The sequence below is a fragment of the Diachasmimorpha longicaudata genome, chromosome 12 (genome assembly GCF_034640455.1).
Source record: "Diachasmimorpha longicaudata isolate KC_UGA_2023 chromosome 12, iyDiaLong2, whole genome shotgun sequence".
Classification (NCBI taxonomy): Eukaryota; Metazoa; Arthropoda; class Insecta; order Hymenoptera; family Braconidae; genus Diachasmimorpha; species Diachasmimorpha longicaudata.
In genome coordinates this window covers 6,650,304-6,664,760 of record NC_087236.1, presented here as the reverse complement: position 1 = coordinate 6,664,760, position 14,457 = coordinate 6,650,304, and the positions used below count along the sequence as shown (strand labels likewise).

At 40.3% G+C, this 14,457-nt stretch overlaps 4 protein-coding genes across 6 annotated transcripts; 2 read left to right on the top strand and 2 right to left on the bottom strand.

The window, feature by feature from the left end:
- Positions 1 to 543: 543 nt before the first annotated feature.
- LOC135167940 (MOB kinase activator-like 1) lies at positions 544 to 4,756 on the bottom strand. Its single transcript, XM_064131674.1, has 5 exons — positions 4,533 to 4,756; positions 3,657 to 3,823; positions 3,341 to 3,568; positions 3,097 to 3,260; positions 544 to 3,014 (listed from the first exon to the last, which is right to left on the bottom strand). Exons 1-5 carry the CDS (start codon positions 4,544 to 4,546, stop codon positions 2,934 to 2,936), a joined length of 654 nt encoding a protein of 217 aa, XP_063987744.1. The 5' UTR covers positions 4,547 to 4,756; the 3' UTR covers positions 544 to 2,933.
- Positions 4,757 to 4,816: 60 nt separating this feature from the next.
- Positions 4,817 to 9,169, top strand: LOC135167916 (DNA polymerase alpha catalytic subunit-like). Of its 2 annotated transcripts, XM_064131632.1 has the most exons (4): positions 4,818 to 4,946; positions 5,044 to 5,517; positions 5,612 to 8,862; positions 9,039 to 9,169. In XM_064131632.1, the coding sequence occupies exon 3, from the start codon at positions 5,621 to 5,623 to the stop codon at positions 8,837 to 8,839; it is 3,219 nt and encodes a 1,072-aa protein (XP_063987702.1). In that variant the 5' UTR covers positions 4,818 to 4,946; positions 5,044 to 5,517; positions 5,612 to 5,620; the 3' UTR covers positions 8,840 to 8,862; positions 9,039 to 9,169. The 2 variants fall into 2 exon arrangements, with proteins under 2 accessions (XP_063987703.1, XP_063987702.1); XM_064131633.1 differs by lacking the exons at positions 5,044 to 5,517; positions 9,039 to 9,169 and having other exon boundaries at positions 4,817 to 4,946; positions 5,612 to 8,839.
- On the top strand, positions 9,088 to 12,769 carry LOC135167918 (TELO2-interacting protein 1 homolog). 2 transcript variants are annotated; one of them, XM_064131637.1, is made up of 5 exons: positions 9,088 to 9,179; positions 9,317 to 9,449; positions 9,547 to 9,702; positions 9,776 to 10,131; positions 10,215 to 12,769. In XM_064131637.1, the coding sequence occupies exons 2-5, from the start codon at positions 9,338 to 9,340 to the stop codon at positions 12,660 to 12,662; spliced, it is 3,072 nt and encodes a 1,023-aa protein (XP_063987707.1). In that variant the 5' UTR covers positions 9,088 to 9,179; positions 9,317 to 9,337; the 3' UTR covers positions 12,663 to 12,769. The 2 variants fall into 2 exon arrangements, with proteins under 2 accessions (XP_063987707.1, XP_063987706.1); XM_064131636.1 differs by lacking the exon at positions 9,088 to 9,179 and having other exon boundaries at positions 9,256 to 9,449; positions 9,566 to 9,702.
- LOC135167938 (exosome complex exonuclease RRP42) lies at positions 12,746 to 14,435 on the bottom strand. The gene is made up of 6 exons (XM_064131672.1): positions 14,052 to 14,435; positions 13,730 to 13,926; positions 13,495 to 13,660; positions 13,226 to 13,420; positions 12,964 to 13,119; positions 12,746 to 12,884 (listed from the first exon to the last, which is right to left on the bottom strand). Exons 1-6 carry the CDS (start codon positions 14,106 to 14,108, stop codon positions 12,780 to 12,782), a joined length of 876 nt encoding a protein of 291 aa, XP_063987742.1. The 5' UTR covers positions 14,109 to 14,435; the 3' UTR covers positions 12,746 to 12,779.
- Between the last annotated feature and the right edge of the window lie 22 nt (positions 14,436 to 14,457).

Below are 14,457 nucleotides of genomic sequence, written 5' to 3'. Positions count from 1 at the left end.
TTTAGGCTGGAAGTGCTAATAATTTTCTCTAAATAGATTTTTTTTTTTAAACAATGGACGCTCGTGTTTATGCGATGGCTCTGCTTCGTGAACAATTAATGTGACGTCTATGGCTTCTCTTGGAGATAAATGACATCATTTCAAATACACAAATGTCCGAGAATTACGACATTCAATAAAGTATTCTTTGGGATACATATCCTCACAATAATTACAATAACTGTATGTGCAAGTATTTCGGTAAATATTGACAGAATACCGCTGACTTGCGATTTTCACCTGTAATTATTAAGTCATACCAGACTGATTTGTTACGAAAAGTTTTCTCCCCCTTTTTTAATGCATTTATCGAGACGATAAATTTTCATGTCTCCAATTTGAATACTCTTTTGTACCCCACAACAAAGGTTTCAATTTATTCTCCAACCATTGAACCCGTTCAATTAGCTTGTCTTCCGTTTCGAGGGAAAATCATTGTCTTCTTCACTTATTTGGTAGTTAATATTATTCATGATAAATATTTCTTGATACGACACCAACAACTTGTTCATATTGCAATTTCATTTATTTTCAAAGGAATTAATACTATTTACACTGCACAGGCATTATCAGTAACGACCTCTGGTCATACAAAACTATCCATTTCTCATTCGTATCTCTCGTCGTAACAAACGAAAAAATACATTAAACGTACTAGCGATACGAGGTAACTTGACATGAGGCGACGAAAATCAGCTCCAATGTGACAATTCCCTCGGAATTGAGCAGTCCAATTTATTTTATTCCTCAATGAACATTAGTTCCTCGATATCAATGGATGAAGCACATTGTCACTTATTAAATTAATATTATATATCGTGAGACAAACTATGTACTCTCGCGACAGATGATAACAGAAGGAGTCTAAAAAGCTTACTGCGTTGATGAGAACGCCTCAACTGTATGGGGTTCTGTGGGGGAGGGTGAAGAGTTGAAATTATCTCTTCGTCGATCGAGACCCCTGCCCTTTCCCCACAGGAACTACCCATCTTCGCAATTTCAAAAGTACGTTCTACTTAACCAATGACCTCTTTATTCGCTCAGTTACATGTGTATAATTGTTTACAAGTAACAGTTGCACTAAGCTTCGGAATTATTGTAGTGAAATCATTGTGAACTCTCAAGTTATTAAAAATTCGAGAATAAAATCAGACTGCATTATCGTCTTCAATGATTCTCGTGTAGTACAGTGAGATCTCAGAAAATAGTATATGCAAATACATTAAATTTCCCATTTTAATTGTATCTCTATGATTTTTCTTGAATGGGGTTGGAGTCCAGTTGCAACAACTGTTCATTTCGGCACTTGTTACATTAGAAAGCCCATACGTAGTCCTTTGAGGTTCAAATATATTGCCGGAATGGGGATTCTTAGTGTAGTTATAGTGCAAAATAAAATTCATTATATTTATTGGTAGATTGGATTGTACAGACAATGCGCCCTTGCTCGCCCCAATCTCCGGATATTTACAATCAATTTCGCACTTCCCGGGAGACGGTAATTAATGCAGCACAGAGAAATGCTGAATAAAAAATATTTAAAAGGACGCGACAAATTTTACTGTACCAAAGGCAATCGTGGAGTGAAATTGTATTTTTAAAAATTAGGAGGCGATTTTTTTCGGGCTCTGAGATTTGACTGCGATAACTCTTTGTGACTTTGTTATCTACTGGTCTGCTTGCGGTAATTTCGATATATTTATAATATTAATAACATCAAACTCAACTGAGACTTTGAAACTGAAAGACGAAGGATTTTTTATGGGGAAAAAATTCCTTTTCTCTCCACCACTTTTAAGTACGGTTTAAATAAATCATATTTGAATGGGTATCCTCAAATAAATTACTTTGAACGCATGTATTTTTGTTTCCCGAAGCGGTGAGTCCACAGTTACAATGCTACAGCAATAAACATACATTTTGTCAAGCGCCGAGTTCACACCGATTGATAAAAAAAATTTTTCTTCCTCAAATGGGTATTTACAGGCAAATTTGTATCCAGAAAATTCGCGCAAAGGCTTTATATATAAAATATATAACTTCTCTTTCCTTTTGATCCTCACACCCAGTACCTAATTGTAATTTCGTCTTTCTTAATATTGTAACTCTAATTATTTTACGTGCTTTACGGTAATAGCTTCATGTTTCACAGACCTTGTATTGTAGTCGTCCAATGACGTGTCCATAATCATCAATTACTTGGGTGACGTATACTTCAAGAATTATTCGAACTGATTGCAACAATAATGTATTTAATTAAGAAGCATGAAGATTAATTAGAGTAATCGCCCAATTGCATATTCGATCTAAAAAAATGCCATTATCTAAATAAAATTTTACTAGTTGTCTGCTAACAATGATAAGTGACATTAAACAACGAAAAAATGATAATAAAAAACAAAATTAACTTAACGTCGTCCCAAAACGTGACTTAAAAATCAGAAACCCTCGAGTGAAACCCAGTGTAATTTCATACTGCGGTAGAAGAAAGAGGAACACAATAAATTATAAAAAAACATATGTAGTTTTTTCTTAAACTCTCTCTTCTCTATAATTCAATGGAAGAGAAGAGAACTGAACGATTGTGAGACGGAAAATTATTTTACAAATCTCGTTGGCGCTCTTGTCAACACACGATTCCATTGGTTAAAAAATTCCATCAAACTCATTACTAAAACTCATTCATTTTGCAAATGTGAATCAGACGCATCTGTTGATCGGCGAAAAATTGATAATATTCTATTAAACTGTTGCAGTATTGCTTTGAATTTTACTATCAACATATCTCAATTTACGAGTGTAATTAGAAAACAAAAGAGAATAATAGCGAGTTGAGATTCTTTGGAGGAATTTCCTTACTTTATACTTTGCTCGTGTTACCAGCGGTAGTTTATTCATCGTGCATCCTTAGCTGTTAATTTTTCAATCAACTCCTGCAGTGGCGCCAATTCTCGTCTCTCAATTAAGTTAAACTCCTGTAAAAATGATGTAAAAATTACAATTAATAATTTAACGATAGCAAGTAAGGAAAAATATTCAATGTAATTGGCTAATCACCTGGACAAAGAATATAAAATGCTTGAAGGATGTATTTAAATGTGCTTCCTCTCCCAGTTGCACCACCTCACTGAAATGCTGATGATATATGTGCGCATAAACTCGGAATAATCGTTTGAGAATTGTTTTCGCAATGGAGAGAAAATTTTTTGGAAATGGAACTCCTGCAATAAATTCAACAGTTGTTAGTGAGTCACTAGTATCAAGGGGACTTCAACTTATTCAATTTATTCGAATTGCTGACCTATTTTTGAGGGAAAGAGTGTCTCGTCGTCCAACTGATCTTGAACCCAAGTCATCAGATAATCGATGTATTTAGGTGCTGAACATTTTATTGGTTTTTTAACTGTGTGACCGTCGGCCCAATGATATTCATACTTGGGCCCAGCTGACATTATCGAGCAGCTTTCTTCCGTGCAGAATTCAGTTATGGTACCGTACAACATGTTGATTTGATTGAAGAAGTCAACAGCTGAATAAAAAAAAAAGTAATCGATGAATGTCTTGTAGGTTTTCCTGATTTTTTTTCAATCTTCCAGTGGAAATTTTCTATTACTTACTATTAACAGCCACCCATTCGTTGAGGTCCTCACCCTCAGGTAACATCACAGCCAGTCGCAAATTTCCAGAGCCCAAGGTGGCTGCAGCATGTTTCATCAAGTCATACTGGTGTGTCCCCTCAGGAATATTTTTTTTTGGCTTGAATGTTTTGGAAGACCGGCTTCCACTTTAAAGAAAATAATCATCATGCAATAATGACAAAGACTTAACACATTGGAATAATTTTATTATCAATTTCCTGCACTTGAGAGTGAGAAAGTGCATTGACTTGACTTGACTTCCATCGAGTCATTGATATATTTTTCCTGGCTAGACTGGTTTGGAAGATAAGTTTTCACGTTGAAGGGGGTAATTAGAATTCAATAATGAGCAGGAGAAACCACGTCATAACAATGCCATAATCGATTTCTTGCACTTGAGAGTGAAACAGTGCATTTCCTTGACAAGTGACTCACGAACGAGACTAAATCTGTCGTAATGACGTGATCTGCACAGCACAACAGCAGTACGGAATATCGTAGTACTACTTAGCTGATTTAAAAAATCACTGTCATATCTACTGACATTGTTTTGCTCATTAAGATGTGGGGTGCGAAAAAATACTGTCAAGTTCTACAGGTCAAGCACCCGAGTTGTCTGATAAGAGAAGGTGTCCGAGGGGGAGGGGTGATATACGTCTGAGGTGTACTGTCAATTTACAAAACGACCGGTTCAACAATCGATTGAATTTTTCACACGGAAATACTTGAGTCTAATGACATCTTACCCACCACCTAATAAATCTTATCATCACTGATATGAAACAACTGGCGATAGTTTCAGCAGGAAAATAATGTTGAAAACTCCATTTCGAGAGGGAAAAAAACGACACTTACAATAGGAAACTCATCCTGATTCTGTGGTGATCGCGTCAACTGCGACGTTATTTCCGCTGATACAGGATTTTAACTCGTTGTTCTCCACATGTGTCTACCATTGGGGTTAATCCATGCAAACTCAACAACTCAATTTATTCACTAAAAAATAGTGTGAGATTAGGGAAATATTGTATTGTCAACTGCAGAAACGAACGGACAGACGGTATTACTGTGTTCGTGAGCATTCGTGAAGGGGCCCGAAAGAGTGCTCTTGTTCTGTTTCCCTTTGTCGTTCTGGCAAGTGATTGGTTGACTTGCCACTGCTCTCTCGGCTACTCTCCAAAGCGTCACCTCCGCTGATTGGCCACAGGATACCTCTCATTTTTTTACATCTTTCTTTCTACGTTATTTGTAAAGAAATCTACCGACTAGGTTTGTACATATCCTTTTCTCATATTTTATTATTGATACTCCACTGTGATAAATACCATTCTATTAAAAACATTGATAAATCATTTTTGTGGGAAAGGGTATCGATCGCATGGGACGAAACACTAAGTAAGAAACATAATATGAGTTGTACCGACGCACGGTGTATGAGCATGGTTTCATGGAAATGAATAACAGAGGGGAGCACCTATACATTGTGCCTCATGAGCTGGGAAGGGCTGCGATTTTTGGGGGCTGAGTGAGGACGACAAGGAGCTGCGGAAAGGAAAAAGTCACCGCCGCGCGCCCTCGTGGCGCTTGCAAGCCCTTGTTTCCTGTGTCTCGCATGACGATACCTCCCTAAATCACACTTTAGTGCGTAGTTGTTCAGAAAGCGTCCCTCCATTTCTCTTTCATCGTAGACGTTCTGAAGCAACAAGAGCCCCGGCAGTACATTATTATTTTCTTTGCATTACTTAATAGTTGGTTTATTGATTAAAGTTAACTATTACCTACAACAATCCATTGGAAGCGACTTCAATCCCGCCACAAGGATCCCGCCCACCTTTACAATGTATTCATTGATTTATTTATATTTTCCAACGTATAATTTTGCATTCACGGATATGTGCTTAATAACTTAGCTCCTTCCTAATCACCCTTCACAGACAAAACACATGATGGAGAGGCCAGGACAATCACATGTAAGAATAACTCGCCTTCACCTTGAAAGTGCATTGGTTAAGAACGACGCAGGCGCTACTGTCCTGCCATTTTACTATCTGGACGCCAGCGAAGATGAGATTCCTGGCACAGTCTACCTCTTTGGTAAGATCTTCATCCCAATAATGAAGACGTACATTTCCTGCTGCGTTGTAGTGACAAATATCCCCAAGAGGATCTTTGTCCTCCCCAATAGACCATCAGGATACGATCTAGAGTCATTAGGCCTTGCGTTCCCCGCGTTAGCGAATCAGTATGGTGTGACGCATTATTCAACGAGAGCTGTCACGAAGAACTATGCATTCCACATGGAAGGAGTTCCACACGAGGCGGGTTACTTGCAAGTTGAATATCCACCGAGCTGCCCCACACTTCCACAGCACGGTGGTAGTCAGAAAGCCATTCTCCATATTTTTGGCACTACTGCAAGTACCCTGGAGATTCTATTAACCGATAGGGGAATAAAAGGCCCCTCTTGGCTGGAAATCCACAATGTAGAGTTTAATGATTCTCATGAAAATATTACGTGGTGTAAAAGTCACGTATTGTGTAGAGATATGCAGACAATTAGTGTTATGAAAGAAGCCAGTGGCATCAACCTGGAGATTCCACCACTGATCACAACAGTTGTGAATATAAGAACAAGGACATTCGAAAAAGTTGAGAAAGTCATCATGATCCATACGCTTACACAGAAGAACTTGTGTATTTCTGGTAAATCATCTAAAACATCCGTGATGGAGGAGAAGTGCTTCATGTTTGCAGGCCTTGTAAATGCTGGAAGCCATTTTTTAGCCCAAGCCACGGGCATCAACGTCTTCCAGCACCCCACGATACAGGTTCTGCTCGAGGCTTTCCTAAACTACTTCACAACCCTGGATCCAGACATTTTGTTGGGCTACGATTGCGAGGCATCCTGGAGGGTATTACTTAATGGAGTCGCGGCAATCGTACCAGTGCCCAATGACTCTCGAATTGGTAGAATAAAAAAGGACATGATGAAGCTGAAGCGGCTTCAAATTCGCACACCCAACAGTCTCCTGCATCGACCCTTGTGCGACATCAAAGTGGCCCTGAAGGAGGTTAACCCCAAGTTACTTCAAGGTGAGTTCGACACAGTTTGTTCAAATATTTTGAGAAGTAAAGTTGCAACTGGTCGACCACTGGCTCCTTGGAAGGTTATTGAGTTTTTCAACTCAGCCAAGGGCATGATCGATCTCATTCAGACCACGCGAATAGAGTCAGATTGTATACTGCAGGTAACTCGTTTCCTAAATATAATTCCCCTCATGGTGGAAATGACGAAAGTCGCGGGTTACATACTATCAAAGACTCCGAGATTTCTGCGAAATGACATGAACGATTTCATGCTGACGCACGCCTTCTACGAGGCAGGCTACATTCTCCCTGATCGCAAGGAGAACAAGGTTGTAAAGGACATCCCGGGTGGTTTGGTATTGGATGCAAATGTTGCATTCTACGATAACATAGTCCTGCTGATGGACTACAAATCTCTCTATCCTAGTATCATCCGGGAGTACAACCTCTGCTTCTCGACAATGCCGGGGGTTTGCTATAAGAAGTTGGAAGATGTTCAAGTTGACCCTAGGAGACGGGCGGGAGTAATTCCTAAATTAGTTGAGAGAATCATTCAGAATCGCGCGGAAACCAAACGTCTGATGGAATCGCCATTCATCCCACAATCCATGAAACTGGCATATGAAACACAACAACTAGCGCTGAAACTCATAGTGAACACTCTGTACGGATGTCTTGGTTCAGTGCATTTTCGATATTACGCTCCCAATTTGGCTGCTACCATCACCAAAACTGGCCGGGAATGTCTGAAGATGGCATGCACCATAGCAGAGTCATTAGGTTACGGTGTCATTTATGGTGACACAGATTCCATGATGATTGATACCAAACAAAAGGATCTGGACATAGCTCTGAAGATTGCTGACGGAATCAGGGACACAGTACAAACACAGTACGACCATATCCAACTGGAGCATGAGAGGACCTACAAATATGTCCTCGTAGCAAACAGGAAGCTATACACTGGTCTTTACTTCACCCGTCGCTCCGATGGCTCAACTGGTTTCCGTTTGGAATCCAAAGGAAAACTCCTCAAAGATACCTACTCTTGTGAGCTTGTCAAAACTGCTGTGTACTACGTTCTGAATGAGGTCTTCAGTGATCAGACCCACGAGGAGAAACTCGCCAATATTAAGACCTACCTCCAAGGAATCGCAGGAATGAAGAGGCATATCATGTTGGATGCGTTCATTCCTTCTCTAGTGACGACTCATAGGTTGATTCGTGAACCAGAAGCCCACACTGGTATCTACGCTCCACATGCAGATCTGGCAATGCGGTTGAACAAGACAGCACCCAACACGTGGAGAGAGGGAGACTCCCTGTCTTACATCATCTGCGAGGATGGGACAGACAATCCTCCAGAAAAACGCTCCTATCTCACGGATACTAAGTTCAGACCTGATATGGAGTATTATTTATCGGAGGAGGTCTTGCCACCGCTGGTACACCTCTTCAAGCCAATTCCAGAATTGCAACTTGATTTTTTGGCCAGTTGTTTGGAAGTGAGTCCAGAACAGAAACATCGAAAGACCAACACTCTGCAGAGTGATGCGAAGGAACCTGCTACTGTTGAAGGATTCTTTTTCAAATGCAGAAAGTGTAAAACGAACATAGAGATGTGTGGATTTTTCAGGAAAGAGGGGCTAAAATATGTTCCAGTTCTGGTGGCATGTCCCGAGGCTAGCTGTGATCGCGCTCCTTGGCAGTATGTTGATGGAATCATTGATGATTTGGCGGAACATCTATTCGATTTTATGGTGCAGCATCCCCCCAACACGTTCTGTATCTCTAGTAAATGTGATTGGGTCGCTCGGAACGATGGAGACAAGCTCCGAGCCTGCCCCAAGTGCAAATTACTGAAGAGCATTCGGACTGATTTATCTGTGCCTGCTTGTTATGCACGTGTTACTGTTCTTCGACAATGGTTCAATTGTACAGTTCAACGAGAGGAGGTGAAGGCTGATCTCACACCGGAGATTATTGAGGCGTACCAGAAAGTGTTCACATATCTCACCACATTCCTGGATGAAAGGAATGTCAGTGATGTCGATACAAAGCGGTTGGTTTACTGAAGGGGAGCCACTTTAATTCCAAAGTACACAGTTTTATTTCTATTTTTTATATTTTTGTTTTTGTTTATGTTAAGTTTGCCCCGAGGGGAAAATTAATGTTCAAATAAAACACCAGCGTTCTTGTTTATGTTTTACCAAAAAAAATGATACGTTAACCAGTCCATAAATTGAATCATACCGCTTTCCCTGCTCATTACAGGAGTTGCTCCGAGCGTCAAACAGATGTCCTTGTAATACCAACTTACCCAACCGGTAGGTTGACGGAACATCTGATTCTCAATATCAATATCTTGTAAAAGCAATTAGACGGTATTGTGGTTTGTCCAGGAGATTTTTAAAGGTTAGCTCACATATTTGTCAACATTGCGAGAATCAGAAGCGAAGTGATTCGATAGTGGAAATTATATTGTCAAAGCATGAATGAAATTACAATGCATGAGGCATTCTTTAACCTCAAACCACTTTGCGATTTATTAGTCCGGAGTCCGAATAAGCAAAATGCTGAGAATATTCGCAATTGCCTCGGGAATGTGCCTAAATCCATTTTACAAAATCTCTTGGATTACGTATTGTTTCCTCCGCTTATTCATCTGGAAAGTGGTAGTACCAGGTAATTAAAATTTTTGTCATTCAGTACGTTCACTCATTTGTTTATTTCCTTGTTGAGTAAACAAACCCATTCGCGTCCACTGTATAATTTGAGAAAGTCCTTGCATTAATTGTCAGCACAGAGACGAGATTGCATTTGCTCAGGGTGATAGAGGCAGTCCTTCAAGAAGTAAAACTCATGAGAAAAGATTTATTTTTTAAACTACATTCGATTGTTCTCCGTCAAGTCCAGGATGTCAATCAGCCAACTGTGTGTGAGTGACAATTCTAAATAAATGAAAGTTCAAAAACCACGACAATCTCTCACTCTTGATTCGTTTTTAACAGTAATTTCAGAACACGAGGAATTAAAAATGAGTGTCATGCACTGTCTCAAGTACTTGTTTTTATCTGCATTGTCAGACGTAATTGAGTCCATCTACACTCGAGATAATTCACTGAGACTCAGTGAGAGTTTCTTCCTCTGCGTTTCCATTGCCAAGAGTGAGAAATACTCAGCACTGAGAATTGCTGCTATTGACACTCTGATGACTCTGTCGTACGTCCACGATGAGGCTGACGCCTCAGACGTCGTCCTGAGAGGTCAAGTGGCAGATGTAGTCATGCTTTACTTGCCTGGGGTGGTTCGTGGGATGCTCGATATTGCTGAGGGGAGTGAAACCCAGAATCATAAAGTCACTTTGGTATGGGACCTGAATAAATTTTTTTTCTCTAGTCTAGCATGCAGGAGATATTTTTTGACATATTTTACTCATGACATTTGTAGATGGCTATCAGAGCACTGGGTAGAGTGATTTCCCTCGTCATGGAGGATTCACCATCTCAGAACTCTGAACCAATGCTCCCCATGCCAATCACTACCTCAGTGGTGTCCCCTGATCCACTGGGGATGCAACTGAAATTTAATGGTCAAGACGAAAAAGAAAAATATCTTCAGATAACTCGAAGTGTCGACTGGCTAAAGGCAGCATCTGAAAAACTCAGCAATCCCCTGAAAAACCTTTCCAATTTGACGCAACATTCACATCACAAAGTCAGACGAGAACTCCTCACAACAGTCTCTTTATTAATAACCAAATGTACCAAGAACCTGAGCGAAAATATCCCCGATTTAGTGGACGTAGTAATTACCTTGTCCGAAGATGATGAAGATAGTGTCAGAGAGCCAGCAAAGACTTGTTTGAATGAAATAAATCAGACGATCATTTGCAACCTGAAGATGAGATTAATAACTGGGATGTTGGAGGAGAACTTCTACAGGTTGCTCACTAAACTCCCCAGGATCATGAGGAGATCAGAGAGTGCTGCTCAGCTGTCCTATTTGAACCAGCTGACTGGATACTTGAGGACCTTTGGAGAGGAACGTTTGCCGAAGATCATGACCTCGATGGCTCACCTGAGACGACTCCTCCTGGCTCTCATCTATGTTATTGAATTGGACTGTCGTGAGGTTTCAATATTGGACGAGAATCAGATAACTACCATCGAAGACACCACCCACTTATCAACGACCTCGTGGATAAAGTTCAAGTTCATCTTGGACTCAATAGTCCGCGATAAATTAATAGGTGTTTGTAAATTGTTGGGAGGACTGGGAGATGTGGATATTCTGATAGACAGCATAATTCAACTGATGTCTGACATGCCACATTACCAGAAGGAGCTCACGCTGCTGCTCAATTGGACCTGCATGGCACAGAATCCCGCACTCAAGACTCTGTATCCTCAAGTTATCAATCACTACATCGACGATGAGCTGTGGTATCTCCCCATTGAGATAAGAGACGAGAACACACTCTCACAGGTCCAAAGCAATATCGTACAGAGCTGTCTACTGATAGAGGGTCTGGGGATATTCGCCTCGATAATGAGGGAAGATTACCAGCAGCTTTTGCTGAAAACCTTGTACCTCATTATCGAAAGGGCTGGGAACAAGAACCGATTGATCAGCTCCATTGGTCTCCGCACTCTAGAACAGCTTGCCAAATCCCAGGGATACTCTGACATCACGAATTTCCTTCGGGATAATGTAGATTACATCTCTTATCACGTTACTGTCAAATTACGGAGACTTGAGCGAAATCTCGGCGTTCTGGACGTTGTGACCATCGTCATGAAGTACAGTACTCTGGATTTTCTTCCCTGTCTGAAGGAAATTGTTGCCGAAGCCCTGGGACAGCTCAAGGTTGCCCCTGAGAGGAGCAATTCACATTCCATACTAAGGGTATTGCATACTTTTATTTTGTGTATCAGACGCCAAGTCTGTGAACACCAGGTGAGGCAGGATAAAGTGACGACTTCGGAAAATATCGTTGAGAGAGTGATTCATGCTTTGGTAGAGCACCACGAGGCTAAACAGGTTGATAAGCTGTTAGATGATGACTCAGAAGTGGACCTCGATGATGGAAGACCTGAAGAGGATTCTGTATACACTCATTTAGGAGAAGACCCTGAAGAAAGGAAGATTCCTTCGCACATCAAGCTAGTAGAAGACGTTATGAAGTGCAGTCTCCATTTTGTGCCATCGAGAAAAATCCCAGAGACACTGATTGCCATGGAGATACTCCAGGGAGGGCTGGACATTCTGCGTCCCTGGACGGATCAGCTCTTACCAATTGTTCATCTCCTGTGGCACCCACTGGTGGATCGTTTTAAAGAGTCGAATGTTTTAATTATTAATCGTGCCTGGCAGCTGCTTTTTACTGTTGTGCAAACCTCGGAGGATTTCGTACGTGCTCGCACTCTTGATAAAGTTAGTCCTGCTGTTGCCAAGTTTTTAGAAATTTCGGGGAAAGAGAGTTACGGGAAGGATAGCAAAAACGCTTATAAATTCACGCAGATGTTTAAACTGCAAAGAATGATCTTATCGCAGTTAGGTTCAATGGCTAGGTATTTGAAGCTTCGGGAGAGAGAGCTTTGGCAGCTACTGGACATGACAGAGATTTATTTGCATTTACATCAACATCCTGTACTTCAAGAGTGCTGTTTAAACCTGTATAAAACTGTTTTCCACTACAATGAAGAGATCGTGTGGGTTAAATGTCTCAGCTTATGGAATTCTTCAGGAAAAAAGCATTCATCGGATACAGTTCCTGCAGAAGCGGATTTTAATGGTGTGGAAAATGATTCTACTCAGGGTTTTTATGGGAAAAATGCTGCGATAGTGTTGAAATATATCCATGAAGAAACGAGAAGAGAATCACGAGTATTGTAATAAATTAAATAAATACAAGTTTTTGTACCATTTTGTTACCCAAATGAGATGATTTTTATTCTTAAATAAAAGAGTACAAAGTAATTTATAATTCGAAAAAAAACAAATGTCGGAATATTATCTAAGAAAACCAAAGATTGGACGATGTGGTCCGGTGGCTTCTTCTTTTCTCAATGCCTCCATGAGTCTATCATTCAGCCTCTTGCCAACTTCTTTACCACACTGTCGAAATAGTTGGATTAATGGCTCGATTAAAAAGCACGTTTTGTCTTACATATTCTATCGTATGGGGGATAGTTACCTCAACAGTCTTGATCAGTGTTGATGGCTGGAGACTTCCATATCCGGTTTTGACAATTGAGGTAACTCTTCCGTTTGGTGTGACTGACATCACTAGGCTAGCGGCTGCGTACAGCTCTTCGTCGGCTGTTGGATCCACCACGAAATTATCTCCAATCTGTGAGGCAATAATTTTAGGGAAAAAAATTATTTAATTAATGATTAATTCATTGAATGTATTATTATTCCTCACAAGTAAAAAATCGTATGGAAAATTTCTGTACTTTGCATAAAGTGACGAGAACTGGATAATTCTCGACATTCAATTTGACACAGTCAAATGGATCGTCTGACAACTGAAGGTCTATGTCGTCACCGTCTACTGCGGCGGTTAAGACTTTTGGTATTTCTGTGGCAAAAAGAGCACACTTCACTGCTGCTCCAATCGCGTCAATTAAATTCCCATCGCACTGCAGAATCTGCGAATAGTTTTTTTTTTCTAATGAGTTTCGATTCTGCCCAGACAATGGGAGGGAAAGGGAACTGGACTTACCAATACATCGACATACATCTTCCAACATTTTTTACTAGGCAAAATACTCAATACTTTCAGGTCTAGAGTACTGGCAGATCGATAAGCATTGGATAATACATTGCTGATCTTAGTCCCCAACTCCTCACCACCTTTTCCTTCGAACTCCGGGGCTGCATTGGCTGAACTAAAATAGGGGAGTTTGCAAGAACATTCAGTAGTTATTGGACATCATGTGGTGAGTCTTTTTTTTTACCAATCGACAAAGAACTCCAGCTTGCCTTCGTTCGGTCGGTCAAGGGATGGAGTGTCCAATTCAACCTTGACGGTCACGAGGACATCAGTATTTGCTATTTTCAGGCGAACTGAGCCATTCGTCTGTGGCATTATATTCGTTTCGATCTCTAATGCACGGTATTCTAATCGAGAGCGACCATCGGTTCGAAAATCCGCCTGCAAAAATGTCTCGATGTTAGAATTTTTAGGGTAACAAAGCATTGGTGCTGTCATTGCATATAACCAATTATTTCTGGTCTTATTAATATTTTAAAATATTTTTTACAAAAAAACAGTCTTACATCAACTCCATGTAGAATAAATGTTTTCTCTGCTAAACTCAGTGAACTTTGGGCCATTGTTGTCCGGTAATTGAGTATTCAATGAATTTGATAATTAAACTTTTGGAAATTTATGCACAAATCATTTCAAATCACAAGAATCAACCGTGTGCTCTTATTTATTGACATCGATTTCACACGCGTTTTCATTCAAGCTAACCTTCAATTGTCATGCTCTTGATACTGCCAACATTGTAGGTGACCCTTGTAACACTATGTTGTCTACCATTTGTCGGTACAGCAAATCTCTTTTGTCAATTATCAGGGGTTTTGCGACTGATGACTTCCATCATCTGGTTGAATTCGCGAATATTTTTTTTTTTTAATCATGTGAAAAATCGGCAGTAGCTCCCACAAATCACAATTC

What these genes read in the sequence shown, in the direction of transcription:
- LOC135167940 (XM_064131674.1), bottom strand. An exon ending in CGAATGGGTGGCTGTTAATA is followed by an intron (nt 3,569 to 3,656) that starts GTAAGTAATAGA and finishes TTTTTTATTCAG; the next exon opens with CTGTTGACTTCTTCAATCAA. An exon ending in ACTCTTTCCCTCAAAAATAG is followed by an intron (nt 3,261 to 3,340) that starts GTCAGCAATTCG and finishes AATTTATTGCAG; the next exon opens with GAGTTCCATTTCCAAAAAAT.
- LOC135167916 (XM_064131632.1), top strand. Translation starts at nt 5,621, where the DNA reads ATGATGGAGAGGCCAGGACAATCACATGTAAGAATAACTCGCCTTCAC.
- LOC135167918 (XM_064131636.1), top strand. Translation starts at nt 9,256, where the DNA reads ATGAATGAAATTACAATGCATGAGGCATTCTTTAACCTCAAACCACTT. An exon ending in CTGGAAAGTGGTAGTACCAG is followed by an intron (nt 9,450 to 9,565) that starts GTAATTAAAATT and finishes ATTAATTGTCAG; the next exon opens with CACAGAGACGAGATTGCATT. An exon ending in TGTCAATCAGCCAACTGTGT is followed by an intron (nt 9,703 to 9,775) that starts GTGAGTGACAAT and finishes CGTTTTTAACAG; the next exon opens with TAATTTCAGAACACGAGGAA.
- LOC135167938 (XM_064131672.1), bottom strand. Translation starts at nt 14,108, where the DNA reads ATGGCCCAAAGTTCACTGAGTTTAGCAGAGAAAACATTTATTCTACAT. An exon ending in AGATGTATGTCGATGTATTG is followed by an intron (nt 13,421 to 13,494) that starts GTAAGTCCAGTT and finishes AACTATTCGCAG; the next exon opens with ATTCTGCAGTGCGATGGGAA. An exon ending in TTCTCGTCACTTTATGCAAA is followed by an intron (nt 13,120 to 13,225) that starts GTACAGAAATTT and finishes ATTGCCTCACAG; the next exon opens with ATTGGAGATAATTTCGTGGT.